Source organism: Chiloscyllium plagiosum, unplaced genomic scaffold, assembly GCF_037043375.1.
Source record: "Chiloscyllium plagiosum isolate Xiang-an unplaced genomic scaffold, Cpla_swu_hap1 HiC_scaffold_10, whole genome shotgun sequence".
NCBI classification, from domain to species: Eukaryota; Metazoa; Chordata; class Chondrichthyes; order Orectolobiformes; family Hemiscylliidae; genus Chiloscyllium; species Chiloscyllium plagiosum.
Genome location: NW_028270148.1, coordinates 8,485,549 through 8,512,911, shown reverse-complemented (window position 1 = coordinate 8,512,911; position 27,363 = coordinate 8,485,549). Strand labels below are relative to the sequence as shown.

General features: G+C 40.1%; 1 protein-coding gene and 1 long non-coding RNA gene across 3 annotated transcripts in view; one reads left to right on the top strand and one right to left on the bottom strand.

Annotated features, from left to right (window-relative positions):
* LOC148148905 (uncharacterized) overlaps positions 1–23,007 on the top strand; it is a 52,129-nt gene extending 29,122 nt beyond the window's left edge. The window contains exons 2-7 of one of the 2 annotated variants that reach the window (XM_087991096.1): positions 6,133–6,291; positions 8,899–9,249; positions 9,592–9,709; positions 10,968–11,108; positions 14,568–14,693; positions 20,816–23,007. In XM_087991096.1, the coding sequence (XP_087847222.1) occupies positions 9,603–9,709; positions 10,968–11,108; positions 14,568–14,693; positions 20,816–20,909 (468 nt within the window). In that variant the 5' untranslated portion in view covers positions 6,133–6,291; positions 8,899–9,249; positions 9,592–9,602 and the 3' untranslated portion in view covers positions 20,910–23,007. Of the gene's footprint in view, positions 1–3,085; positions 6,292–8,898; positions 9,250–9,591; positions 9,710–10,967; positions 11,109–14,567; positions 14,694–20,815 lie in introns of those variants that run through there. The other variant, XM_087991097.1, reaches the window with a different exon arrangement.
* The window catches only part of LOC148148904 (uncharacterized), a 41,053-nt gene continuing 17,259 nt past the window's right edge, over positions 3,570–27,363 (bottom strand). Inside the window, exon 3 of the long non-coding RNA XR_015758347.1 lies at positions 3,570–3,690. This is a non-coding gene — a long non-coding RNA (uncharacterized LOC148148904). The remainder of the gene's footprint in view (positions 3,691–27,363) is intronic.

The window sequence follows — 27,363 nt, the reverse complement described above, 5'->3', positions numbered from 1 at the left end:
CTGGATCAGTGGTGCTGGAACAGCACAGCAGTTCAGGCAGCATCGGAGGAGCATCTGTATTATTATGTCGTGCGGATGAGTGAAAATATAAATTGCTGTTTGCCATGAAGCCTGAAATTATTGCTGTCCCTTCTTACTATGCTCTAATATACTGACATGACCTGCACATGGCAGAGTGTTCTCAATTCATTGTTAGCCATAACCTACAAAATACATACTTTTAATTGTTTCTTTTTTTATTAAAGCCTTAATACATTTTGTTTCAATGGAATTGAACTTTGAGGAATTTTCTTTTTGTTCTTCAGTTTTGTAAGCGATGTTGCATTTGTTCTACTCATTAAAAGGATGGAAATTAACCTGCTTTTGTAATTCTGTCTGCAACTGACTTATTGTATCTTCTTTCTTTAAAACATGGCCATAATCTTTAATGTTTTAACGACTCAATTGGGATGCAAATCACCTGCAGAGACATATTATCAAACGAACAGCCAAACAACTGACAGATCCCCATGCAGTAAAGGGAAGCAGCATATACCTTCATTTGTTTAGGGCATAACACACTTATCTAAACACAAAGAACATGGACATGCATTGTCAAGAAGCTGACAAGAATGGGAAGTAATCTAAGTTTGGGTGTAGTTGAGGTATAAATGCCAGCAGAGAACAGGAAAATAATTCAAAGGCCAATTCTTTCGGCACACAATATGTTGGATGAACTAAGAGAAAGTTTGCTTGACCTTCTGTAATCTGTTCAGCAATTACCACACTTCAGTCAGGAAGCTGTAATGATAAGCAGCGCTGGATCCCTGTGTCCAAACAGTTTGCCTTATAAATGCAACCTTGCAAGCAGATTACCTTTATATTCTGAAGTGACCCAAATATGTCCTAAAGAGACCAATGAAAGGGGAACCACAAGGGTTGAGCTAAGACAAAGTGAGGACTGCAGATGCTGGACATCTGAGTCGAAAGCTGTGATCCTGGAAAAAGACAACATGTCAAGCAACATCCGAGGAGCAGAACAGGCAACATTTCAAGTTTCAGCTCTCCATAGCTTATGCTTGAAACATCAACTCTCCAGCTCGTTGAATGCTGCCTGAATGGTTGTGCTTTTCCAACGCCACACTTTTGATCAGGCTGAGCATTGAATAAGGAGAGAGAACCTGTTTCCACTGGCAGGAGTTGAGATAGGTTGCAAAAGAATCAGATGGGAAATATAAGTCCTTTACGCAAAAGGGGAGATAGGCAGAAAGCACCAAACTACAAACAGTTATCTGAGGAAGGATTTAAAAGCTGTTGTTGTAGATATTATATTTAATTTGAAAAATTCAAAGTTTTGTGATTAAACATGATTTCTCTTTCAATTTACTGAATTTCTTTAACATTGTGAAATGCTGCTGATAAAGTAGAACTGGTAGATGTACTGTATTTAGATCTCTAGAATTCATTTGATTAGATGTCACAAAGTTGGTGAAAATTAAAAGCACTTGGCATGAGGAGAATATATAAACATGGGTAAAAGATTAACAAGCTAACAGAAAACTTAATAATGAGTAATTTTCTGGTTTGCAAGACATCATGACTGTCATGCCACAGGGATCAGTGCTGGGACCTAACTTGATCATTGATATAGATGAAGGGATGGAAGGTATGATTGCTAAATTGCTGATGATGCAACAGGCAGGTAGGAAAGTTAGTTGTGAAGATGATATAAAGCGCCTACCAAGGAATGTAGATAGGTTAAGTGACTGAAAGTGTTATTTAAAATAATACAGTAGAGTCCTGGACCATATAAATAGTGGTATAGGTTACAATATCAAGGAAGGTTTAACACAAGTAAAACTATCATTCTCCGATTGAACTGCTTTCTCATGAGAGACTGTCAGCTGGAAGCAATTTAACCTGGAGGGTTAACAAGGTTGAAACTTTATTGCTGGAACAGCACAGCAGGTCAGGCAGCATCCAGGGAACAGGAGATTCGATGTTTCGGGCACAGGCCCTTCTTCAGGAATGCTGAAGAAGGGCCTGTGCCCGAAACGTTGAATCTCCTGTTCCCTGGATGCTGCCTGACCTGCTGTGCTGTTCCAGCAATAAAGTTTCAACTTTGATCTCCAGCATCTGCAGACCTCACTTTCTCCTGGAGGGTTAACAAGCCTCAGTGGAGGGGGAAAGGTTGAGAAGGACAGCTAATCATGGTAACCTCAATCAGTGCAGGAATTGGACCATGTTGTTATCATTACTTTACAGTATAAACCAAACATCTAGCCAAATAAGCTAACCAACCCTCCTAGCTATAGTGACCCTGTATAAAACAGGGTATGATTTGGTCACAAGTGAAGTAGTGTCAAGTTCCAGGTAACACACTTAAAGAAGAATATGTACATGTTGGAGAGGGTGCAGAAAAGATTAAGGTGATTGGTACCAAAGTTGAGAATCGACTGCAGAAGCTGGGGTAGTCTCCATGGAGAAGTTAGGATTGGGAACAGATTTTAATGGGGTGTACTAAATCATAAGGAGTATCTACAGAGGACCCAGGGAGAAACTACATTATTGGAAGGATCAAGAATAAAGTGACACAGATTTAAGATGATTGATGAAAGAAGCTGTGAATATATGACAAAGACTTGTTTTAAAACAGTCAGTGGTTGGCATTTTGGAATGTCCCACCTGAAACTTTAGTGGCGATTAAATCATGTCAGTCGAAGAATTCAATCATTGTCTGAAGCAGAGGAATTTGTCAGAATACGAGAAAGATGGGGCTGGGGTTGACACCAGGCTTCTGCAGAAAACCAGTACTAACAATGGGCTGAATGGCCTCATTCTGCACTGTAGGGATTCTACAATTCTGTAATTTCATATTCATTAATATAGAGCTTGTCATTGCACCTGCCTTCTGCTTATCACCCCTGATTTTCTTAATGATTGAAAATCTATCTCAGTCATAAACATAGTTAATGACCCAGCCTTGACAGCCCTCTGCAGAAAGGATTCCTCAGGATCACCAGCCTCTCAGAGAAGAAACTCCTCCTCATTTCTGTCTTAAATGGATGGCTCCTTACTCTGACATTACGCCAAGGTGAGTGCTAAAGTGTGTTAGTGAATGTGATTGCAATAAAGGGTAGGGTGTGTTTCTCTGGCTGTTAATATATTCAAGCAGATGTCTGTGTAATGTGAATGGATAATTGTGATTTCAAACACCACTTAAGTCACATTGCTTAATGCTGCATTCCTTGGTATTTCTCTTGATGTGATCTCAATCATGATAAACTTTTACTTTCAACTGCTAGGGTCCACTAGGTTTGTTTCAATACATTGATTTGGTAGATGATATCTCTAACAGTGTAGCAACTTTTGCATGACCATCAAGATTGCAGGCTCAAATCTGGATGGAACTTGAATGAACAAAAGCTTCAGATTTTGGGGGTGAGAGTGCTACCACTGAGCAGATGCTGACAAAAAAAATGCTTGAGACAAAAATATTGCTGTCATACCTTTATTACAATGAACAAATTAGGGAGGCAGTTGCATGACATAGTGCCTTTGATGACCTCAAGAAATCTCCATTGTCTTCACTGCCCACAAAGCATGAAAGGTTCTGACCTGAAATGTCAACTCCTCTTCTCTTCTGATGATGCTTGACATGCTGTGTTTTTTCCAGCTTCACACTTTATCCATTCTTACAAAACATTGTCACTGTAATAATGCAGGAAAATACAAAAACAACAGGAGATCCCACAAATAGCAATATTACATTTTTTATCTTCAGTAATGGGAGGTTTAAACAAAGGAATGTGTTCTGGCTACCTATAGCAGTGCTTTAGTGATTCAGTGCAAATCTGCACTCTTATACATATTGTCATGCCCTCATTGATGAGCTCTTAATTTCATCCCATTTCAAACTATATGGTTGGATGGGGATTTATTCAAATTCCATCAAAAGCATGGGTAAGCTTACATTTGGTGGTGGTTATAGGGAATAGTGGGCAAAAGAGGAGAAAATTGGGTCCTCATCCAAACTGACTTTTAACTAAAACAATTCAGTTACATTGCTAAATCCATTAGATTTCTGTGTCAGACAAAACATCCATTTAATTACCAAGTATTTCTAGTTGCAAGATTGATCTTAAACTCTCAAATAAAGTCACTCTCAGAATTAGTGTGAGATATAAATCAACATCAGCTCTTGTTGCATTCTGAAGGGAGACATTTCTTAATTTCTGCAAGGCTTGACATAGTTATTCATTTAAGAGACTATTTATCCAAGATTATCCATCTCCAACCTTAAAAAGCAAAAAAACTGTAAATTCTTGGAAATCTGAAATAGCAACATATTGAAAATAAACATCAGGTCTTTTGTCTTTATTACAAATGCTTATCTTCCTACATTATGACTGTTGTTCATAGATTTCAATTATTTTATATAAGTAGCAACCAAACCCATTAAGGAGCAGAAGTAGACCATTTGGCCAAGTTAGTGTGCTCCACCATTTAATGAGGTCATGGCTGATCTAATCATCCTCATCTTCACTTTCCTGCATATCCCCATAACTTGCCTTACTGATTAAAAATCTTTAATTAGATCCCATCTGGAACTCAAATCCAGGTAACCATAATTCACTAAATGATCATTTAAATTGAAATCAGCAATACCTCACAAAACAAGATTCCTGATGAAGGGCTTATGCCTGAATTCTCCTCCTCGTCGGATACTTTTCCAGCACCACGCTTTCGACTCTGATTGCCAACATCTGCAGTCCTCACTTTCTATCAGTTGCTTTTAACCTTACTGTGAAGCCTCTTCCAAGGATGCCTACCTTGAAGAAGTTCTCCTCCTCTCTCTACAAGGATCTTAGTGAGTCCCTCTCTCATTCCACCCCCCCCCCCCTCGCCTCGAGGTCATCCCCTCTGCCATAAAGCAGATTCCTGATGAAGGGCTTCTGCCCGAAACGTCGATTCTCCTGCTCCTCAGATGCTGCCTGACCGACTGTGCTTTTCCAGCATTACACACTTGACTCAATACCTCACACAAGGCAATTCAGAAAATGGATAAAATGGATTTCCTAAGATTGAATCAATCCTTATCAAGTTAAATAATCTCCACAGTGCAAGTGTCAAAAATCTTAACTGCCCTCATTACACTTTGCGAGCAAGTTAATTTCAGGACTGCAGTGTTTCAGTGTAAAAGCCATCACTGGCTTTCAGGATTAATTAGGAATAGGCAACAATTCCAAGTCAAAAAAGGTGGTGCTGGAAAAGCACAGCAGGTCAGGCAGCATCCAAGGAGCAGGAGACTCGATGTTTTGGACATAAGCCCTTCATCAGGAATAGACAACAATTGTAGACTTTGAAAAAGACACATCCATACTAAAAATTATTTTTCTTTTAAGTTATCCCAGATATCTCTAAAGGTTTAATTTACCGAGATTCTCACTTTCAAGTGGTTCTTAAAAAAGTTTTGTGATCTGAATTTGATTGGGATATGACTCACTCCCTGGTGTCCAACAGGCTTTTTCTCATCAGAACTAAGTGTTATCAACTTAGTTTCAAAATGATCCAGAACAAGTTGACCTAATACAATATACAGTGACATTCGTTAGAACATGGAAACTTAATAAATATGAGAAAGCTTTACTAATATTTTAAAGTTGAATTTATATATTAACTGCGCAGATGATGGTTAGTCCAAATATTGTTAGAACTCCCTCGCGATACTTATCTGGGCACCTTCACTTTAATACCACCACCAAATACTAAAATACTACAGAAAGTTAAAGATCACTTAATTGCATTCAGTTCCAAATACGCCAAGTGTACTCTTAATTAGGGAAGCAGAAAATTAAAGACACATGAATCAAAATACATTATTTAATCAGCTTTCAATGCAGCTCAAGAGAACACATTCAACTTCCGTTTGATGATCTGTTGTACTCAGTTCGAACTGGGTGAGTCAAACAAAAATGTTAACAAAAGAAAAATAAATGCCTGCACTCCGTAACAAAATCGGAAGATTTTATTTTAAATGAATGTTCTCACAAACTAGAGAACAAAAGATAAATTCCTTCAATGCGTTTGATTGTTAAGTTCAAACATAAAAGAAACATTATTCAAAACAGATTTTTTTGTGTCTGACTTAAGGGTGAATGTGTTGACAAAAGAGCAAAGAAGATTTCGTGCATGTCAACTCATTAATCAGCTGATGGTTCCTATTGAAAACATTCGCTGAGTTTGGATCACGATTATTAGCTTTCCCCTTTGGAACAAATGGTGCATGAACCCAGGCCTCCTGTTTCAAAGGTAGGGATTTTGCCACTGCACCACAAAAGCTCAACACAAATCTAATACATTATTTAATCAGCTTTCAATGCAACTAATCAACCTGTCAGAGATGTTATTACACCTTTGGAGCTGCTGGGACTTGAATTTACGCTTCCTGGCTCAAAAGTAGGGACACGATCACTGTTTCACAGGAGCCCTCCTCAAGACAACTTAATTTATTTTGTGACACACTATAGTCCTCCAATCCTCGCAGCTAAGCCATTGGAGGAAAGCCACAACGCAATCCAGATAGATGCTTTGAAGCAATCTGTTCAAATGGGTTATGACATGCTTCGAGAGCAGGTGGCGCTTTACCCAGGCTTTCAGGACCAGAAGTAGTTACACGAACACGGTGCCATTCAACCCTTAAAGCGATCTAGATATTTTCTGATGGACCTGTTCAGAGATGCTAATCCACACCTCTGGGGCAGGTAGGACTTGAACCTAGGCCACTTGGTCTAGAGGTAAACACAATCTAGACTTTTTTTATTGCCCAGAAGAGCTATCACGCACAACTGAGCTGCTTTTCCACCACCAAATTACCATGGCTTTCTTTTATCATTAACTATCACCAGTAATCAGCCATCTGGCCAGTTAGATATCTACAAACAAAGCCCACTAAAACGCAATCTAAATGGTCTGATTTGGGAATGGGATCCAGGTAACCGACCATTTTCTCATATTGAATTCAGTGAATTGTCAGATTAACAGGATTACCTTATTAGAACCCCACCTATAGCATCCCTGGGGTTCTCTTGCTGTACAGTAGCAGTGTCTCTATCCCGAGATCGAGAGACCTGAGTTCGAGTTCCACGTGCTCCAGGTGTATATAAGAGCACTTCTGCTCCGGAACAAAAACGTTTTTGTTTTAATTCCCAGGTATCCCTAACCCAACCAAACCTTTGTTAAATCGTAGCCCATAACTTGCAATTAGGTATCCATTGATTAACGAATTGAACAGATTTGTTGAGTTACGATTGTAATTTACTCTCGAGTATCCAACGTTTCCTCCATAGAGGCCATCTATGACATATTCCATTAATTTTCAAAATGTTCCCAGAGAATACTTACTGAGCATTCAATTAATCTGGAATTCATCTAAATTCCACACCACTTCGTTTCTGGATATGAATGATTCTACACGCAAATTCTCTTGAATTCCTTGAGTAAACTAATCCTAAATTTGCCTCCTCCATATAAGTAATCTGAAGAAATGTCGTGCATGTTTCCCGGAATAATGTTGTACCCAGCCATTTAATGTCGTTGTTGTGACACAAGTTCCCTTACGTTTACTGCCTTCTACCATCCCCTCAGTTCTGGGTTTGTTTTTACACAGAAGAGATTCGGGAGTCTCGCTTCTACTGTCACTCAACATTGTGAACCGACAGGTTATAATATGTCTTTATGAAATAGATATTACTTGAACCTCGGCCTCGGAACTTCAGAGATAGAGACACTACCACTGCCCCACTATCAACCAACCATTGACTGTTTTGAACGCAAACTCTCTGAACTCTTCGATTAGATTCTGCTGCAGTCGCCGCTTCCATTAATCCATACATAAACTTTGTGAACCCTTCATTAGATTACCTTTGCTAACCCACCCATGGTATCGACAGGCTCTTCCAAAACTGTCACTTAATACATTCAAACCATTGACTGAATTGCAATTGCACGCAAACCGATTATACCGAGACAGTTTACAATTGGGATTAATTTTCCCTTTTGTCTTAGTTTGTTGGTACAAAAAAGTAATCTTTTGATTAATAATTTCATTGCTGACAAGGTAATGTGCCATGTATAAATTCCTAATATCATATTCTACCAAAATTGATACAGACATATACAGTCGTGTGTATCTATTCTGCATCTAATGCCACGGCAATTGGAGGTGGGGAAGAAATATCATTAAGTACAAAATCTAAATTTGCAAAATTCTAATGTCCAGGTCATGTTCAATTGCTCGAATTATTGTATTTGGGTGTTTTTAGCTATTCATCAGTTGTACAGACAATTCAGCCATATCTAAATAGATTTATAAAAGCGATTTGTTTTTTCATGACGTGGAAAGACTGAGACTGTTCCTGTTCATTCGAGGTTAAGGGGAAATTTAATAGAGGGATTGAAAATGAAGAGGGCATGAGAAGAGACTGTGACCAATGGGTCAGTAACCAAAAGGTACAAATTTAAGATAATTGGCAAAAGATCCAAAGGAAACATTAACACTTTATAGAGGGAGTGAGATGTGATTGAGATACACAACTTTGAAACGTTTTTTTTTCAAAAAGAACTAGATCATTAGTTGTAGGAGCGAAATTTGTGGGGTTAAGATATTGGTTAGTTTTAATAGAAAGGCATTGTGATGTCTCCTTCCGTGCTGTAAGATTCTACACGGTAGGGGGTTGGGGACTGTTGAAACATGCACATTTCTAATGGAGGGACATTAGAAGTCGGGGAAAGTTTGGAATTTGACGCTGAACATTTCAATATACAGAAGAGATCAGGCTCTGGAGATGACCACGCATTACAAGCACCTCCCACGATAAGTTGTTAAACCGGCTTTGACTACGTGTTCTCATTCCATAGGGAATGCCGATGACGTCCTTGTGTATGTATTTTGTTCTTTTTTTCTTTGGAACTGAAGCGTGACTGCTCCACGTGGACGGTGACTTGCTCTGTCGTATAAAACCCACAAGTTTCTGAGTGTTGGATATCAGAGTTCCAGTCCTGGGACTTGAAGAGAACTAGGAGATCTCGACTTTACTGCGAGAAAGAGAGAGAGACAGAGAGCTAAAGAAATTGTCAGAGGATCAGAAACAGACGCAAACAACTGAAAGAGATCGTTTGTGCTTAAGTTTCACGTTGTCCAATTTAGCACCAAGGACAGCGACCAAACCTCCAACTACATCCTAAAGCAACAATGTAGTGCACTATCTGGTAAGATTTCAACTGGCTTTCGGTCGATAAATTTGTTTCTGGAAAATGCAAAACTGCATCATTTTTAACAGTGTACTTTCCCATGTATTTCCAGACGAATTGATAGTTATTGTGCGTGTGTGTGTGAGAGAGAGAATGAGAGAAATGGGTTTGAGAGATAATAGATTAGAATTTCGAGTCGAGTATGTCTTATTTCCAAGAAAGATTGAAGGGCGAACTTTGATCCTTTTATTCCGTCACCCCACATTCCCCCCAAAGTGGACTTCCCTAATTTTTCAGCCAGGACACAGGTCGGAACCCATTCAGCCGAGTGAGGTAACGCCTTTTTGTGTTGGATTTCAGGACCCGACGCAATGATGATCCGGCTCAGCTCCCACTTCCTGACGCTTTTCGCTCTTCTGAATGTGTTCTGCTCCCGCACATCGGGGTTCGCGGCCCTCGGAACCTACTCCCACCTGGGGTAAGTTCACTCCCCCCTTTCTCTCCAGCTTCCAAAGGCACTCAATTCCATTTCGCCGAGCTGGAAGTTTTTGTTGCAAACGTTTCGTCCCCTGTCTAGGTGACATCCTCAGTGCTTGGGAGCCTCCTGTGAAGCGCTTCTGTGGTGTCTCCTCCGGCATTTATAGTGGCCTGTCCCTGCAGCTTCCGGTTGTCAGTTTCAGCTGTCCGCTGTAGTGGCCGGAAAATTGGGTCCAGGTCGATGTGTTTGTTGATGCAGTTTGTGGATGAGTGCCATGCTCTAGGAACAGAACCACAGCAAAATTGTACACATTTCAAGGGAAAGCTAGATCTGTGTGGCGGGGGTGGGGGTGGGTGGAGTGGGAAAGAGTCACTGGGAGAATGAGGTGATGAGGTCGGAAAGCGGAGACGTCAACATGGATCAATGTTACGATGAATAACCTGTTTATGAGCTGCAGATGTTATAACACTCCTACAAAAACCACAAGTCGCCTTAGACTACACTCTGCAGATTGAATGGGGAGTGTGCAATCTGAGATTCCCTCCCAACTCTTTCTAGTGGACTATCCTGGATTTCAATATCAATGTAACATTACGTATGGCACACACTGGATAGTAACGCTGAATAATTCCCCGACTGAGGAGAAAGTGAGGTCTGCAGATGCTGGAGATCAGAGCTGAAAATGTGTTGCTGGAAAAGCGCAGCAGGTCAGGCAGCATCCAGGGAACAGGAGAATCGACGTTTCGGGCATAAGCCCTTCTTCACCCGACTGTCCCGGGTGAAGAGGAGGGCATCTATCCGATTGAGATTTTCGCTGTTTATTGCGAACGGCTTCCTTTAGTCTGTCCCGATTGCTGTTGGAGTAGAAGTGCAGTGATCCTGTGTTGGGCCACGATTAGGTAATTCGAGGTTTGTCCTAATCGGTACGTAGGGGAAATCGTCTGGAAAACTTCAACGATAAAGTAACCAGTGCCTACAGATAGTGACAAAATCACTTGTGCCTCAAATTGCGTACATATCACCCTTTTATACAATTAGTTTCTGTTATTTTGATACTTTCCATAGTTTGGATTGTCGCCATATTTGGTTCTGTCTATGCTGCTTGTCTGCACTGTGGCCACTGAGTTACACCAACACATTGTGAGCCAGCCTTATGCTGTTTATAATCAGACCCATGCTAATTCGTAATCTGACGCCAGTGATGGCTCCATCAAGGCTGACTATAGTTGGACTGACTTTATTTACCTCTGACCTTCAGGCTGCGAAATGCTGTTGGTTTCGATGGACAGTCCAGTGAGGATCAGTCACAATCACCAGTGACAGCTGATAGTGACATTTACCAAAACCCATTGTCAGACAGCGACAAAGTCTATTACCAGTTGTCCGCAAGCATGCCAAGGTGAGAGAATTACATTGCCAATCCTGCATATTTAAACAAAAAACATTCAGAACTGCTCACTATATTGGTCCAGCACAATGATCTACATTAAAACTTAGGAAAAAAAGAACAGGTGCAGGTCATTCACACCTTAGAGCCTGTTCCACGTTCAAACTCAATTTGTGATTGATCTGGTTGCAGCCTTATTGCTCTTGTCTAATTTCCCTCCCCAGCCCTATAACCCTTGACTCCTTTTTGATTTTAAAAAGAAAATCTGTTAGAGCAGATTTGAACATATTCAGTAACTTTGCCTTCAATGCTCATAGGAAGAGAATTCCCAAGAGGTGCAACTGAGAGCAGAATTATCTCCTCATTTCTATCTTAAATGAAATACATTTTATTTATGAACTGTGCCCACTGTTCGATTCTTTCCTCTCCCAAGAAGCGCCTCAGAATCTCTTCCAAGAAGATTGCCTCCCTTTCTGCTGACATCCAGAGTACAGGCCCAACCTTTATGCCTAAGGCAATCTCTTACTCCCATTACTGTTGAGCACATGACTTCTCAGTAGCCATACTGTTTCGGCAAGTGCTGGTGTGTGTTTGAATGGTTTATAAATGTCAATAAGAAACAATTGCAAGGGAAGAGTAGTTGATGTTGGGGGGCAAAGTCCAGAGAACCCTTCCTTTCAGAGACTGATCCAACAGTTCTGCACAAATTGTCCAATAGTTTTGTAATTAATCATTTATTTTCATAAATCTCTCAAAAGTCCCCTATATCAAAACTGTCTGTGTGGTTCTTTCCATTCCTCCAGAGCAAAACGACATTCAGACGCAATTTTCACCAATGACTACAGCAAACTGGTTGGTGAAATAGCTGCTAGAAAACATCTGGAATCACTGATGGGGAAAAGATACATGGATGCTTGGGGGCAGTGGGGAGTTGCATGGCAGGGACACACTGGGTGTGGGCAGGGGCTCAGCATTGGAGAACATGGAAGATTTTGGGACTTCAAACTGCATCTGAATGTGATTGAACTTTACAATCATGAAATGTATAAACAAGAGCATCAACGTCAATCAATCCCCCCTCAATCAACACTAGAGCAATGAGTTGGGGAATGCATCGCCTTTCTAAATCTGTTAAATAATAAGATAGTTTAAAGTGATGAGCGAACTACTCCTCAGTAACGTTCACATACAATTGATAACATTTTTACAAGTGACACTAGAAACTGGACATTGTTACACCAAATAGAAAAATGCCCTTTTCCATTATAGGGAGAGGAGAAATGTTTTGGCTGCAATTGACAATAAATTGTCAGTGGTCATAAAAACAAATATAAACCCAACTGATGGTGTGGTGGGGATTGAGCATGCACACACTGGAGAAAGAAAAGATTGGCTGTTTAACAGGAAATGGAGAGTGGACATAAATGGGTCTTTTCAGGTTGGTAAGATGAAATAAGCGGAAGGCCATAGGAATTGATGGAACCTCAAATACTTACAAATTATGCAAATAACTTGGATGAAGGAATGTAAGTTATGATTAACAAATCTGATGTTGGTACAAAGATAACTTGGAAAGTAAGTTGTGAAGAGGACATAAAGCAGCTGCAAAAAAAAAGGTTGTGAGTCTACAAAGATGTGGCAGATGAATATAATGTGGGAAATGTGAAATTATCCAATTCAGCAGGAAGAATAAAAAAGCAACATATTCTCTCAATGGTGAAACATTACAGTTTTCTACCATGGAGGTGTCTTAGTACATGAATCACACAAATACTGGTATACAGATAGCTACAGTAAGTGAATAGGAAAGCTAGCAATGTTATTCTTTACTGTGAGGGGAATAGAAAAGTGCATAGTATTGATCACTTTATATAAGGCATCATGTAAATTCATTGGAAGCAGTTCAGAGAAGGTTTACCAGACTAATAAGTAATAATATGTAATGAGTGGTTTATCTTACAAGGAAAAGTTGCATATTCTAGACTTGAATCTGTTAGACTTTGAGAGCATGAGTTGAATTGATTGAAACATAAAATCCTGAGGGTCTTGACAGGGTGAATGTGGAGAGGACATTTCCTTTCATGCAAGAATCAAGAACTAGGGGATACTGTTTTAAATTCAAAGTCCTAGCAGATTTGTCAGACTGAGGTGGATAGATTCTAATTAAGCAAGGAGGTGAAAAGTTATCAGCTGTAAATGGGAATATGGGGCTTGAGGTTACAATCAGATCAGCCATGACCTTGCTGAATGGTGGAGGAGACTCAAGGGCTGAATGGTCAACTCCTTATTGTATGTGTTTTACTCACTATGTTAGGGAGCAAGTTAGTTGAATTGTTCAAAATTATGAAGGTTTTTAAAAGCTTAAGAGTGAAGAAACCGTTTGATGGAAGGTTTGATAACCAAAGTGCACCAGTTTAAGGTAATTGGAAAATATGGTTTCTCATGTGCTGCAGATTGTCCTGATCCAGCATATGCTACGGAATATGAAGGATTCCATACTGACTTTCAAAAAGAAAGCATAAAAAAGATGCAGGATGATAGAGATAGAGTGGGGCAATTAGATAGCCCTTTGAAAGATAGTCTAGCGTTGGCTGAATGGTCTCTGTCTGTGATGTCAGACTCTATGACTCAGTGTTTTGATATGGCAACTGTATTGATGAATATTTCCACAAATTTTTAATTTTAATTGAATCTAAAGGGTGTTCCATTTGAACAAAGATCAAGAGTAAGCCACTTGAGAAAGTCTCTTCAAGCCTGCTCTGCCATTTTATAAGATCATGGTTGATCTGGTTTTAACTCAACTCTGTATTCCTACACATCATCAATAACCTTTCATCCCCTGGCTAATTAAGCATTGATCTACCTCTGCCTTCAGAATGTTTGAAGACTCTGCATCCATTGCCCTTTAAGGAATTGAATTCCAAAGACTCCTAATCTTCTTAGAGGAAAAATATGTCCCCTCATCTGTCTTAGCTGAGCAACACCCTATTTTAAAACTATTACTCCCAGTTCCACCTGACAAGAGGAAACTCCTTTCAATGTTCAACTGGTCAAGTCACCTTAAGATCGTTTATGTTTCAACTAAGTCAGTACTGACTCTTTCTCCAGAGGATACAGATCTAGCCGATTTAACTTTTCCTCCAAAGCAACCTACTCATTCTAGGTCTTAGTCTAGTAAACCTTTTCTGAGCTGCTTCCAATGCATTAGCATCCTTAAGCACCCTGACTAGCACTGGACCCAATACTCTAGATGTGATCCTACCAATGCTCTGTATAACTGAAGCATAATCTCCTTTCCATTCCGAATTTAGTCATGGTTTCAGACACTTAACGGAAGAATTCTAATGGAGACGTTTTATCATGTATAATGTACAGCTGAGGTCGGGGAGCAGGCATATTGAATTTTTTAACTGAACCATGTGCTTGGCCTGAACATTTTAGACTGAAGATGCTTTTGTTTCTGATAACCAGAACCCAGGATGAGCTGAACGCAAGCAAACGTCACATGGATGCTACTTTCCACAAAATGTTGAGGGATCTTATGATGATGGAGCAAGCTACAGAATTTATCAGACGTTTACTATATGACGAGACAAGGTACTTTAAATAAATTTGGAGTAATGTCAAGATTATAGAATACATAACACAGAACAATTCAGCAGAGAACAGGCCCTTCAGCCCTCGATGTTGCGCCAACCTGTGAACTATTCTCAACTCGTCCCCTACACTATCCCAAAATCATCCATGTGCTTATCTGAGGATTGTTTAAATCTCCCTAATGTGGTTGAGTTGACTACATTAGCAGGTAGGGCATTCCACGCCCTTACCACTCTCTGCGTAAAGAACCTGCCTCTGACATCTCTCTTAAATCTATCATCCCTCAATTTGTTGTGATGTCCCCTTGTACACACTGAAGTAATCATCCTAGGAAAAAGACTTTCACTGTCTACCCTATCTAATCCTCTGATCATCTTGTATGTCTCTATCAAATCCCCTCTTAGCCTTCTTCTTGCCAATTAGAACAGGTTCAAGTCGCTCAGCTTTTCCTCATAAGACCTTCCCTCCAGACCAGGCAAAATCCTGGTAAATCTCCTTTGCATCTTTTCCAATGCTTCCACATCCTTCCCAAAATATCGGGATCAGAACTGTACACAATATTCCAAGTGAAGCCGCATCATCATTTTGTATAGTTGCAGCATGATATTGCAGCTCTGGAATTCACTCCCTCTACGAATGAAACCTAACACACCATATGCCTTCTTAACAGTACTATCCTCCTGGGTGTAACGTTTAGGGATCTATGTATATGGACTCCAAGATTCCTCTGCACATGCAGACGACCAAGAATCTTTCCATTGACCCAGTACTCTGCCTTGCTGTTATTCTTCCCAAAGTGCATCACCTCACATTTAGCTGCATTGAACTCCATTTGCCACCTCTCAACCCAATTCTGCAGTTTATCCAAGTCCCCCTGCAACCTGTAACACTTTTCCACACTGTCCACTACTCCACCAACTTTAGTGTCGTCTGCAAATTTACGAATTCATCCACCTAAGTCATTTATAAAAAAGCCAAAGGTTCTGCTATCTCCTCCCTACCTTCCCAGGGAATCCTCGGATAAATTCCATCTGGCCCAGGGCATTGTCTACTTTCACTCCTTCTAGAATTGATAACACCTGGTCGTAACTAACCTAGATCCTTTCTAGTCTAATATCTCATACCTCATTCTTCTCCTCTACAATATTCCCCTTTTGCTTAGTGAAAATGACGAGAATGTGCCTCAAGAGTCCGTAAGCCCAGATCTACACTGGTACTGATGTTTTTCAATGCAAATCTGTCCTGAGTATGCATGGCATAAAAATTGTGTTGAGAAACAACCAAGACACAGGTTACTTGATCTAACCCAATATGTGTTTGCCCTGTACACAGTGTATCCAACAATATATTCAATTTCTCAACTTAAACACTCATAATCTCTGCTTTTGTCAGGTCCTTGGTTGTTGCATTACATAGCCTTGCAAAACCAGATGTAGTCTCTCTATCCAAAGCCTCTCATATTCAATTCAACATGTAAGACATGGTTCAATGGAGTGTTGAAGGGATGCTACACTGTTAGGCGTTCTGTCATTTAATATCCCCAGATAGATGTAAAGATCCACTGACCCTATATGAAAATGGTGAGGGATTTCTCTGTGCCTTGACCAATATTTCTCCTTCAACCAGCATTCATTATCTCACTGCTGCTAGTGGGTCCGTGGTATTGGAAATTGATAAACATATCTTTCCTTATATTAGTACTTCATCTTAAAGCTACTTAATTGGCTGTGAAGTCCTTTGGAAGGTCTTGAGTTTGTGAAAGGTGGGAAGTAAAAACATGCTCTTCCTAGTTGTTTCATACATGTTTGTCAGTGGCACTACCATTCATTACTATCCCTGTAGAGACCAACAACCTTAAAACAATTCACCCTTTCCGTTAATAGTAAAAAGGGTGATAAACACTTTTTCATATTTTAAGATATTTCTCTGTAACAATCAGGCTAAAAGCGTTATCAGCTAAACACTATTATTGTAGTAAACTTATACTGTCAACTACAGAACAGAAAATTTCACCTTTACTGACGACAAAAAAAAATTCACTTCACAACTACACATAACTCTGCCCTTAAGTAGGCAATCAGTTTTCCCAGATCCAGACCGAAATTGATCCTTAGCTTGCAAATGCTTGTTTCCTTTGCTTACTTTTATTTCTCAGCCAGGTACCTTTTTAACCCAAGAACTATCTTTTATGATTACTTTTCCTGGAGGTTCTCCATCTGGCATAGGCTAGGCAAATCTTCCATCCTTGTTGCAAATCCTTCATACATTGTTCCTTTCAATCTGAGCATGAGCACCACTCTGTTTCTGTACTGAGAACCAGACAGACTTTATCAATTTTTATTCATTCCCTCCCCCAGATCCTAATGAAGAGATTGTGATTTTCTCAGGGATAATTCTGAAACTGAGCCCTTCCTCAAAGCTCAACTCCATGATAATGTGAATCACATTGACCTTGTGATTGCTGATTTGCCACATTGAGACCCCTAATCGCTTATCATGAAATTAAATTGAAACATAAGTGTTTGCAACTTCACAATCTGACCATGTTCCAGGGATTTCAGAGATTATAAATCTAATTAATGTAAACAGGACTGTTGCTGCCATTGGTTCATGCGTGAATGTTTCCCACCTTCTTTCCAATAAAACAACTTACATCTCCCGATAATTTCTAATAGACATTTCACCCCACCTTGTTGTTGGACAGGGTTAGGAAAAGTTCCAAAGCCCCTTTCATTTTACCTTAGATTAAAATATAAGTAAAGGTAAAGTCACCATAGTCTTATTGGTGTACTTTCCCCTTAGAGAGAGAACTGATGGTGGTTTAACCTGAGGGTCACAATGCCTCAGGTGAGGAGAGAGTTTGAGAAGAAGCATTGTTCATAGTAACCTCAGCAGGTGTGGGAATTAAACCCAAACTGTTGGAATCATTTTACATTGCAAACGACCTATCCAGCCAACCAAGCTAACCCACCCACAAAATCAAAAGCTATAACAATCTCATTAAACTTCATGTCTAACGTTTGGAAGAATAATATGGACACTCAAGTCCTGAAGTCTGAGCAATCCTCCTGCTGCCAAATTTGTTCTCAAACCATGTGCATGAAACCTAAGCTTAAGTGTGCTTGTTCCAGTTTAAGCAATGCACTTGCTAATACTTTTCAGAAGTGGGCTTCTTAATAGAGTAGAACTTAGCATTGAATTATTTTTGTATATTTTTCTTCTAGATTTCCAACTGAATTGATTCAACACTTACTTTTAAGTTATGATTCAATGCCTTTCAAGAGTTAATGGTAACAAATCCAGGTAATAGAAAGAATTATTGTTCTAAGTATGGTGAACAACTCTTTCTAATTTTCCAGCAGCCAGGAAGATGCAAACTCAGATCATATCTTAGACAACCCCTCGCCTGTTGAAAATTATGTCAGTGATGCAATTTAGAGTCAGCTTCAAGATTCGGTAGGTATAGATTCTCCCACCGGGATACATGTGAAAGTCCTGGATAATTTTCAGTAAGTGCAATTGTAGTTAGTGAGTATTCATTTGCATTAAAACAAACTATCAGTTTCTCACAGGTTTGGCCAGTACAGTATGGCAAAGGAGTTTTTTCTGTTCTGTAACTTCCTGCAGGTACGATATGGTTTATCATCTGGCAGATTGCCTTAATAACTCATTTGTTCATGAATGCCCTGTCAAAAAGGAAATCTAGCATCCATTCCCAGTCTGACTTAAACATACTAGTGTGGTTAATAAGCCACTCAGTTGTATTGGAATAATGGTTCAAGAAGAAGGTGCACTAATATTTTCCAAAGACATCTAAAGACTCAAAATAAATGCTGACCTTGACAGTGACACCCACATCCTGAGAATCAATTAAAAAGAGAACAGTTCCATTCATTGAAATGGGTTTGCAATCTGTGTGATGATGCATCTGGAAATAAAATTCTGTTCACAATGCTCTGGAAATAACAATATTTTATCAAAGCTACTTTAGAGAGGCTTTTTGTAGATAAAAGGATAAATTCATCAACCTCATGCTCTGAGCTGAGAGCTATGCTAAAAGGGAATATGAGTCACAACCACAGATACAATAGGGTAGATGTATTACTGGATGTATTCTCTCTGAATGCCATGCTTGAAGGTGCTTAATGCAATGTACAGTTTCCTCTGGAATAGACTGTAGTTACTCCTGTCAGATATTTTGCTATAAAGTAAATGAGAAGTGATGAAGCATTTTTCTCAAGTGGTCTGTATCAGTGAGTAATGTTCAGGTTGGACTATGTTTGGGAAATATTATAGAATTAAAATTAAAGGTTTCATCATTGTGATATTTCCTACTAATATCCCCATACACATTTGCAGTCAATGCCTTACTTTCCTGAGATTTATTGTGAGCAGTGGCAGACTTAAAAGTGACCTGATTTTAGAGAGTAGGACTCCATCAATTTGACATTTTCATTTAATATTTCATGGGACGTGAGCATCCCAGGCAAGGCCAACAATTGTCACCCTTCTCTGGGTGCCTTGAGCTGAGTGACTTGGGAGGCCACTTCAGAGCCAACTGTATTGCTGTGAGTCAGGAGTCACATGTAGCCTGGACCATGCAAGGATGGTAGATTTCCTTCCCTAAAGGGTGTTACTGAAACAAAGCTTTTGTGACAGTTGATAATTTCATGGTCACCGTTACTGTGATGAGTTTCCAATTCCAGAATATTTAGATAATTGAATTAAATTTCCCCCAACTGTTGTGGTTGGGATTTGAATCCATATCTGCAGAGCATTAACATAGATATCAAGGTTACCAGTCCAGTGACATTACCATGCCACCATTTTCTATTCCTGCCTTGGCTAACTAAATCTATCAAAGCACCTCCTCTGGAGAGCCAATTGAATGACAATTTTTTTTTGAAGTGTAAAATTATTTGCTTTTCTTTCCCTTTATTTAACAAAGTATTTGTTGATTACTCAGTCTGTCATCTGTTCCGTTGCTGTTTCTAGATTAAAGGGGGGGTCATTTTAATCTTTCTTCAAGGCAAGTGGAAGCAGTTAGATGTTCTGTACCATTTTTAAATGCTGCTAAATTTACAATTGATAAATAAAATGTGGAAAGAAATTGACCAGGATATAAAATGACTCGCCAACCAGATTGCATCAGTCCCCTGATGGATGGGCCAGATTAAAGATTTCCATCTTGCCTCTCCCAACCAAATGTAAACCAAATAGTTGCAAGTGAGCTTGGCCACACTTGCCTTAAAAAGCAGATTGTGAAATGAATACCTAGAAGATTTGTGGGTTCAATTCCTGCTCTAGAGACTGGAGCACGCAAACTCAGCAATGTTCTTGATGCAATATTAAGGGAGTACATATTAAAAGGGGTTGTCATATTAAAAGGGGTTCCCTGCTGCAGTGATTCTACTGAAATCAGCTAGGTAGACCTCTTGGAATATGTGTTCCCTGATTGGGGCTGTGATTCTCGGGTCAAACAGGGAACCCTGGCTGACAGGTGTCAACAGGAATGTCAGGGGCTCTGTTCACTGAGAGCTGGCATGAGAAAGCTGGTATATCAAGTACTATGTACATGGAGTCATAGAGATGTACAGCATGGAAACAGACCCTTCGGTCCAAACTGTCCACGCCGACCAGATATCCCAACCCAATCTAGTCCAACCTGCCAGCCTCCATATCCCTCCAAACCCTTCCTATTCATATACCCATCCAAATGCCTCTTAAATGTTGCAATTGTACCAGCCTCCACCACATCCTCTGGCAGCTCATTCCATACACGTATCTACATGTCAATAAAGGGGGCTTTGTGAGAGGATATGACCTCTATAGAGTTGTTTTACCTGCCCTCTCTTAGGTAGAGGTAAATTACCCAGTGGAAGAACAGTAGAGAAGAGGGAGAATTCTTCCTTGTACCTTGGACCAAAATGTATCATTGTCAAGAATTTAAAACAAGTTGTAATTTATTTGAGTTAATAAGGCCAAAATTAACATAATGTTTTTCAAAGATTTCTTATTGAAATGGACAGTGAAGGGGGGGCTGCAATATCACTGAATGTATTGAGTCTCTGACTCGAGAAAGACATACACTGTCTAATAGCTGCTCTTTCTGTTTTAAATAGAATCTCTGAAGACCTCCGAATTATTGAGCTGAAAACTACATACAGCCTTTTTCCTTTATTAATCAGGAGAGAACGCATCAGACTCCAAAGCTAGTATGTTGTGTAGTGAAAGTCTTGGTGACCTATTTAGTTCCTTGTAAATGAGAGTCACTGTTCATTCACTATAAATAACATCTTTTTTGGTCAACCTTTGTCTAAAAGTTGTATATATCTATTAAATATATATTGACAATGTTACTCTTCTATACTGCCCTAAGGAGAAAGTGAGGACTGCAGATGCTGGAGATCAGAGGTGAAAATGTGTTGCCGGAAAAGTGCAGCAGGTCAGGCAGCATCCAAGGAGCAGGAGAATCGATGTTTTGGGCATGAGCCCTTCTTCAGGGCCTTAACCCCTAATAAATGTATTGAATGCAGATGTGAAAGACACACTGTATTAACTTATGTTGTAAGCGTACCCATTACACTCAAGGCTGTTAATGAGTTATCTCAATTGTTCTCACCTCTGGACTATAAAGTTTGAATTATATCTCTGGTGTATTAAGTCGTATATAATTTGTTTCCCTTTGTCTTACTCTAGTTGCAAGGGAAGCCTTTATGTCAAAGGGACCCAATACAAAGGGATGAAATTTGTGTTATTTGCTTAAAACTTACCAGCTGGTGGATTGCATTCAGTTTTGAGGGAGCACCTCAGGAAGGAGACATTGGCCTTGCAGGGGCTGCAGTGCAGATTCACAGTTGTGGTAGTGTCCCTACTTCTTAGACAATAGGTCTGGGTCAAGTCCCACCCACTCCAGAGATATGTCTGAACAAATGGATTGAAACTATCGAGTCCAAACATAAAAGGAGTTAAACTCTGTGGAAAGGTTTGCGGCTTTTGGAATATTGACTGAAAAGTGCAATATCTAGTCAACATAAAGTGACAAATATTCACTGGTGCATAACATGTGTAAAAAGGCTCAACAGAATGATTCATAGGTAAAACCGTCAAAGTAAGGTTGCGACTACAGGTCACAAATTCATTACGGAACAGACAGAGGCCATTCAGACCATCACATCTGCACTGGCTCTCTTTACTGATTTAACTTAAAGTTAATCTACTTTTCCCTGTAGCTCTGCAAATTGTTTCTATCTATAAATAACATAGAAAAGTACAGTACAGAACAGGCCCTTTGGCCCACAATGTTGTGACGAGGATTAATCCTAATTTAAAATAAAATAATCTAATGTAATCACCCCTCAATTCACTGCTATCCATATGCATGTCCACCAGTTGTTTAAAGTTACTTAATGACTCTGCTTCCACCACCACCGCTGGCAATACATTCCGTGCGTTCACAGCTCTCTGCGTAAAGAACCTACTTCTATTGTCTCTGCTATACCTTCCTCCTAACACCTTAAAACTATAAGCCCTTGTGGCAGTCAATCCTGCCCTGGGGAAAAGTCTCAGGCTATCAACTCTATCTATGCCTCTCATTATCTTGTACACCTCGATCAGGTCACCTCTCTTGCTCCTTCTCTCCAGAGAGAAAAGTCCAAATTTAGTCAACCTCTCTTCATAAGTTAGGCCCTCCAGTCACAGCAGCATCTCAGTAAACCTTCTTTGCACCTTCTCCAAAGCCTCTGTATCTTTTCTATAAGAGGGCGACCAGAACTGGACACAATATTCCAAGTGTGGTCTCACCAGGGTTTTATCGATTTGCAGCAAAACCTTGCAGCTCTTAAATATGATCCCCCTGTTAATGAAAGCTAAAACACTATATGGTTTCTTAACAACCCTATCCAATTGGGTGGCAACTTTAACGGATCTATGTACTTGAATACCTCTGTTCCTCCACACTGTCAAGAATCCTGTCTTTAATTATATATTCAGCATTCAAGTTATTCCTTCCAAAATGCAGAACTTCGCACTTATCCATCTGCTATTTCTCAGCCCAGCTCTGCATCCTGTCAATATTGTACTGCAGCCTACAAGACCCCTCAATACTATCAACGGCGCGTCCAACCCTTGTGTCATCGGCAAATTCTCTAACCCACCCCTCAGTGAGGAAGGCATATGGCGTACTGGCTTTTATTGGTAGAGGAATTGAGTTCCGGAGTCCTGAGGTCATGATGCAGTTGTATAAGACTCTGGTGCGGCCGCATCTGGAATATTGTGTGCAGTTTTGGTCGCCATACTATAGGAAGGATGTGGAGGCACTGGAACGGGTGCAGAGGAGGTTTACCAGGATGTTGCCTGGTATGGAAGGAAGATCGTATGAGGAAAGATTGAGACACTTGGGGCTGTTTTCATTAGAGAAAAGAAGGTTTAGGGGTGACTTGATTGAGGTGTACAAGATGATTAGGGGGTTAGATAGGGTTGACAGTGTGAACCTTTTCCCGCGTATGGAGTCGGGTATTACAAGGGGGCATAGCTTTAAATTAAGGGGGGGTAGATATAGGACTGAAGTTAGGGGTAGGTTCTTCACTCAGCGAGTCGTAAGTTCATGGAATGCCCTGCCAGTAGCAGTGGTGGACTCTCCCTCTTTATGGGCATTTAAGCGGGCATTGGATAGGTATATGGAGGATAGTGGGTTAGTATAGGTTAGGTGGGCTTGGATCGGCGCAACATCGAGGGCCAAAGGGCCTGTACTGCGCTGTATTCTTCTATGTTCTATGTTCTATGTTCAACTTCCTCATCCAAGTCATTTATAAAAACTACAAAGAGCAGAGGCCCAGGAACAAATCCCTGCGGGTCACCACTCACCACCGACCTCCAGGCAGAATGCTTTCCATCTACAACCACTCTCTGCCTTTTGTCAGCCAACCAATTCTGAATCCAGATAGCCAAATCTCCCTGTATCCCATATGTCCTGACTTCATGAATGAGCTTACCATGGGGACCCTTAAGAAATGCCTTGCTGAAGTCCATAGACACCACATCCACTGCCTGAACTTTGTTAACCTGTCTCGTCCCCTCCTCAAAGAACTCAATAAGATTTGTGAGGCACGACCTGCCCCTCACAAAGCCATGCTGACTGCCTTTAAACAAAGATCTTCACCACCAGCTTAGCAACCTCCTTTCTCGCTTCCCGGATAAATCTGGTCTGGTCCTCAGCTCGTATCAATTTTAATGTTTGCCAAAATGTCTGGCACATCAACTTCCTCTATCTCGATCTGTTCAAGTCTGTTACCCTCATTCACAACAAGGCTGCATTCGGTCCAGAGTGGCATCAAGGGGCCCTAGCAAAACTGTAATCAATTGGTATCAGGGAGCAAACTCTCCAGTGGTTGGAGTCATACTTGACACATACAAAGATGGTTGTCGTAATTGGAAGACAGTCATCTAAGCTCCAGGACATCTCTGTAGGAGTTCCTTAGGGTAGTGTCCTACGCCCAATCATCTTCAGCTGCTTCATCATTATAAGGTCAAAAGTGGGGATGTTCGCTAATGATTGCACAATGTTCAGCACCAATGGCAACTCCTCAGATACTGAAGCTGTCTATGTTCAAATGCAACAAGATCTGGACAATACCTAGACTTAGGCTGAGAAGTGGCAAGTAACACTCATGTCACACAAATGCGAGGTTCTGACTATTACCATGCTATGACAATCTAAACACTACCCCATGACATTCAATGGTATTATCATCACTGAATCTCCCATTTTCTCAATCCTGGGGCTTATCATTGAACAGAAACTCAACTCACCACATAAACACAGTGGCTACAAGAGCAGGTCAGAGGCTAGGAATACTGCGCCGAGTAACTCACCTCCCGGTTCCCCAAAGCCCGTCCACCCTCTACAAGGCATAAGTCAGGAGTGTGATGGAACACTCCCCACCTGCCTGGATGGGTGCAGCTTTAGCAACACGCAAGGCATTTGACACTATCCATAATCATCTACCCCCATCACATTCAGTTGCAGCAATGTGTACTATCTACAAGATGCACTGCAGAAATTCACCAAAGATTCTTAGACATCACCTTCCAAACCCATGACCAAGGACAAGAATAATGACCAAGGATATGGGAACACCACCAACTACAATTTTGTCTTTAAGCTACTCACCATCCTGACTTGGAAATATATCTCCATTCCTTCACTGTTTCTGGATCAAAATCCTAGAATTCCCTCCTGAAGGGCATTGTGGGTCAACCCACAGCAGGTGGACTGCAGAAGTTCAAGAATGCAGCTCACCCCCACCTTCTCAAGGGCAACTAGGGACGAGCAATAAATGCTGGGCCCAGCCAGCGACACCCACATCCCATAAGTGAATTTTAAAAAAACCTGTTCCACATTGCTGGGTAATCCAACATTTATTGTCCATCCCTTTGGAATTTTTTCAGCTGTGAGCTGCAGATTTTGCTTAGCAGCCATTATCTGCAACTGCTGATTTTCATTCTTCCCATTGTATTAGCCTCCAACCTTCATTTGTCATCTACCTGGCACCTCACAGGTTTGATCCTCTCCTTCTGCTGTCATCATTCTAGCTGTCACAAATTATTCAGACCTGATGGTGCCAATATTTTGTTTGGTATAGATTGACTCATCAAGATCAAGTCTGACTTCTCTCCATCTTTATAGGCTTCCCTTGCTTCTTCCTAGTCAAACACTTATACACAAATGCACTCTGTTTCTGAAGTTAGAGTACTGTTTTCCTCACACTGAACATCTTTCTTTTCTTTTATGTGGTGCCTTTGACAATATGTACATCCTGTACTCTGGCTTTAATCTTTCTACTGGCCTTCTGAAAATACTTAATTGTTATTATTGCTTGGCCTGGTATATCATAACACAGTGCCTCTCCCTGATTTCTGTACCCAAAATGTCACTCTTTCTGGTGAACACTGAAACAAAATATTCATTTGGAACCCTATCTCCATCCTCTGGCTTCATGCACAAATTAATATTGTGTTCCTTAATGGATCATTCTGTTTCTCTCGCTATACTTTTATCCTTAATGTACTTGTAAAATAACTTAGGATTTTCTGTTACTTTACCTTCTAATACTCTTTCCTGCATCCTTTTTCCTCTCTTAATTTCCTTTCTAAAATTCCCCTTGCTCTTCCATATTCCTTTCGGTCTTTTCCTGTTTTGAGCCCTTGGTATCTGCCAAAAGTCTCCTTTTGTCTATAGATCTTTAATATCCATGGATTACTGAATTTGTTGGTCCCACCCTGTATCTTTATTGGAAGACTCTGGTGCTTTGCTCACCCTATTTCAATCTTGAATGCTTTCTACTGCTTTGACATAAGCATCCGAAAACCATCTATTCCCACTCCACTCTGGCTACATCATAACTGATCTAATTAAAATTGGCCTTACCTAGTCTAGAACTTTGATCTCACGCACATGCTTGTCCATGAATCTATTGCACTAAAGGGAAAATAATCTATGTTCATAAGGCAATTTTGAAAGAGCATATAAGCATCAAAATGGATCATTTATCCTATTTTCCAAACAATATTCATTATGGACACTCAAACCCAGTGACATATTACAGCGAGTTTAATTCTTATAACGTCTGAGTTAACTTATGAGGTTGAAAGTTCTTTCCTTTAAAACTTTCTGCATACTTATCAAATGTGATTCTCTGCAGCTCTCACTGAGAACCTATAATGCAAGTTAACCCATTGGCTTTTCTCAGTGAATATCAAGAGAAACTTAGAGTGTCCCCCAGTTCTGCTCCTTAGATTGGTAAAATAATTATTTCCTCCCTGAAGATTTCAATGAACTCACTGCCCTTCTCTAGGTTTCAGTTGTGTTTGTTCTGAACTCAAATGGTGAATGTTTCACTTGTTTCTCTGTGTGTCACAGTAAACATCTGAGCGAACATTTAAAAACAAAGTTAACTCCCTAAATAGCTTGCTAGTCATTTGAATGAAATCACTTGTTTCTTGGAATTATGTTTGAACAGACTCTTAAAATATTACTTTCTTCCATCTTAAATAAAGCCCCTTCACAGGGCTAAAACTAAAGACTATTTAGAGAATACAAATTCTCAAATGATAATATTTTATCTAAGGGAGTCCCACTTTTGATGGTATCATTTTTCAATTGTCCAGAATTAAATATTTAATGAACTCATTAATTGTCCAGAATTAACTAATGCCAATCTCTTGTATGCCGATGCTGCTCCTTTTACAAGGTCATACTGTCCTTGACATTTTTTCAGTGATGTCATAAAAGCAGCAATTCCGAAAGGTTTAGAGTTGAAGGGTTTTATGGCCAATTTGATTATAGCTAACAGATACTGCCTCACACAAAAGGCATTCAAGTCTTTTAAAAAAACTTGTACAATGAAAGTGGAGTATTCAGTTCTGGCAGCTCAGCTTAACTCTGGTTTGGGTTGGTTTGAGCAAGCAGTTGGTTGTTGTGAAGTTGCTGGACCCAAAGAAGCAGGTCCATGCAGATCCTCTTCTCTCTGACATCTCTCCTGTAGGACCCCATGTTTGGTTTTACCGTTTGGGCTAAGGAGTGTTTATAGGGATTGTTGCAAGTATTTGGAACAGCATCATTAAGTTGGAATAATCTGTTGTGTTTTCAGATAGATTAAGTTATTTTGTA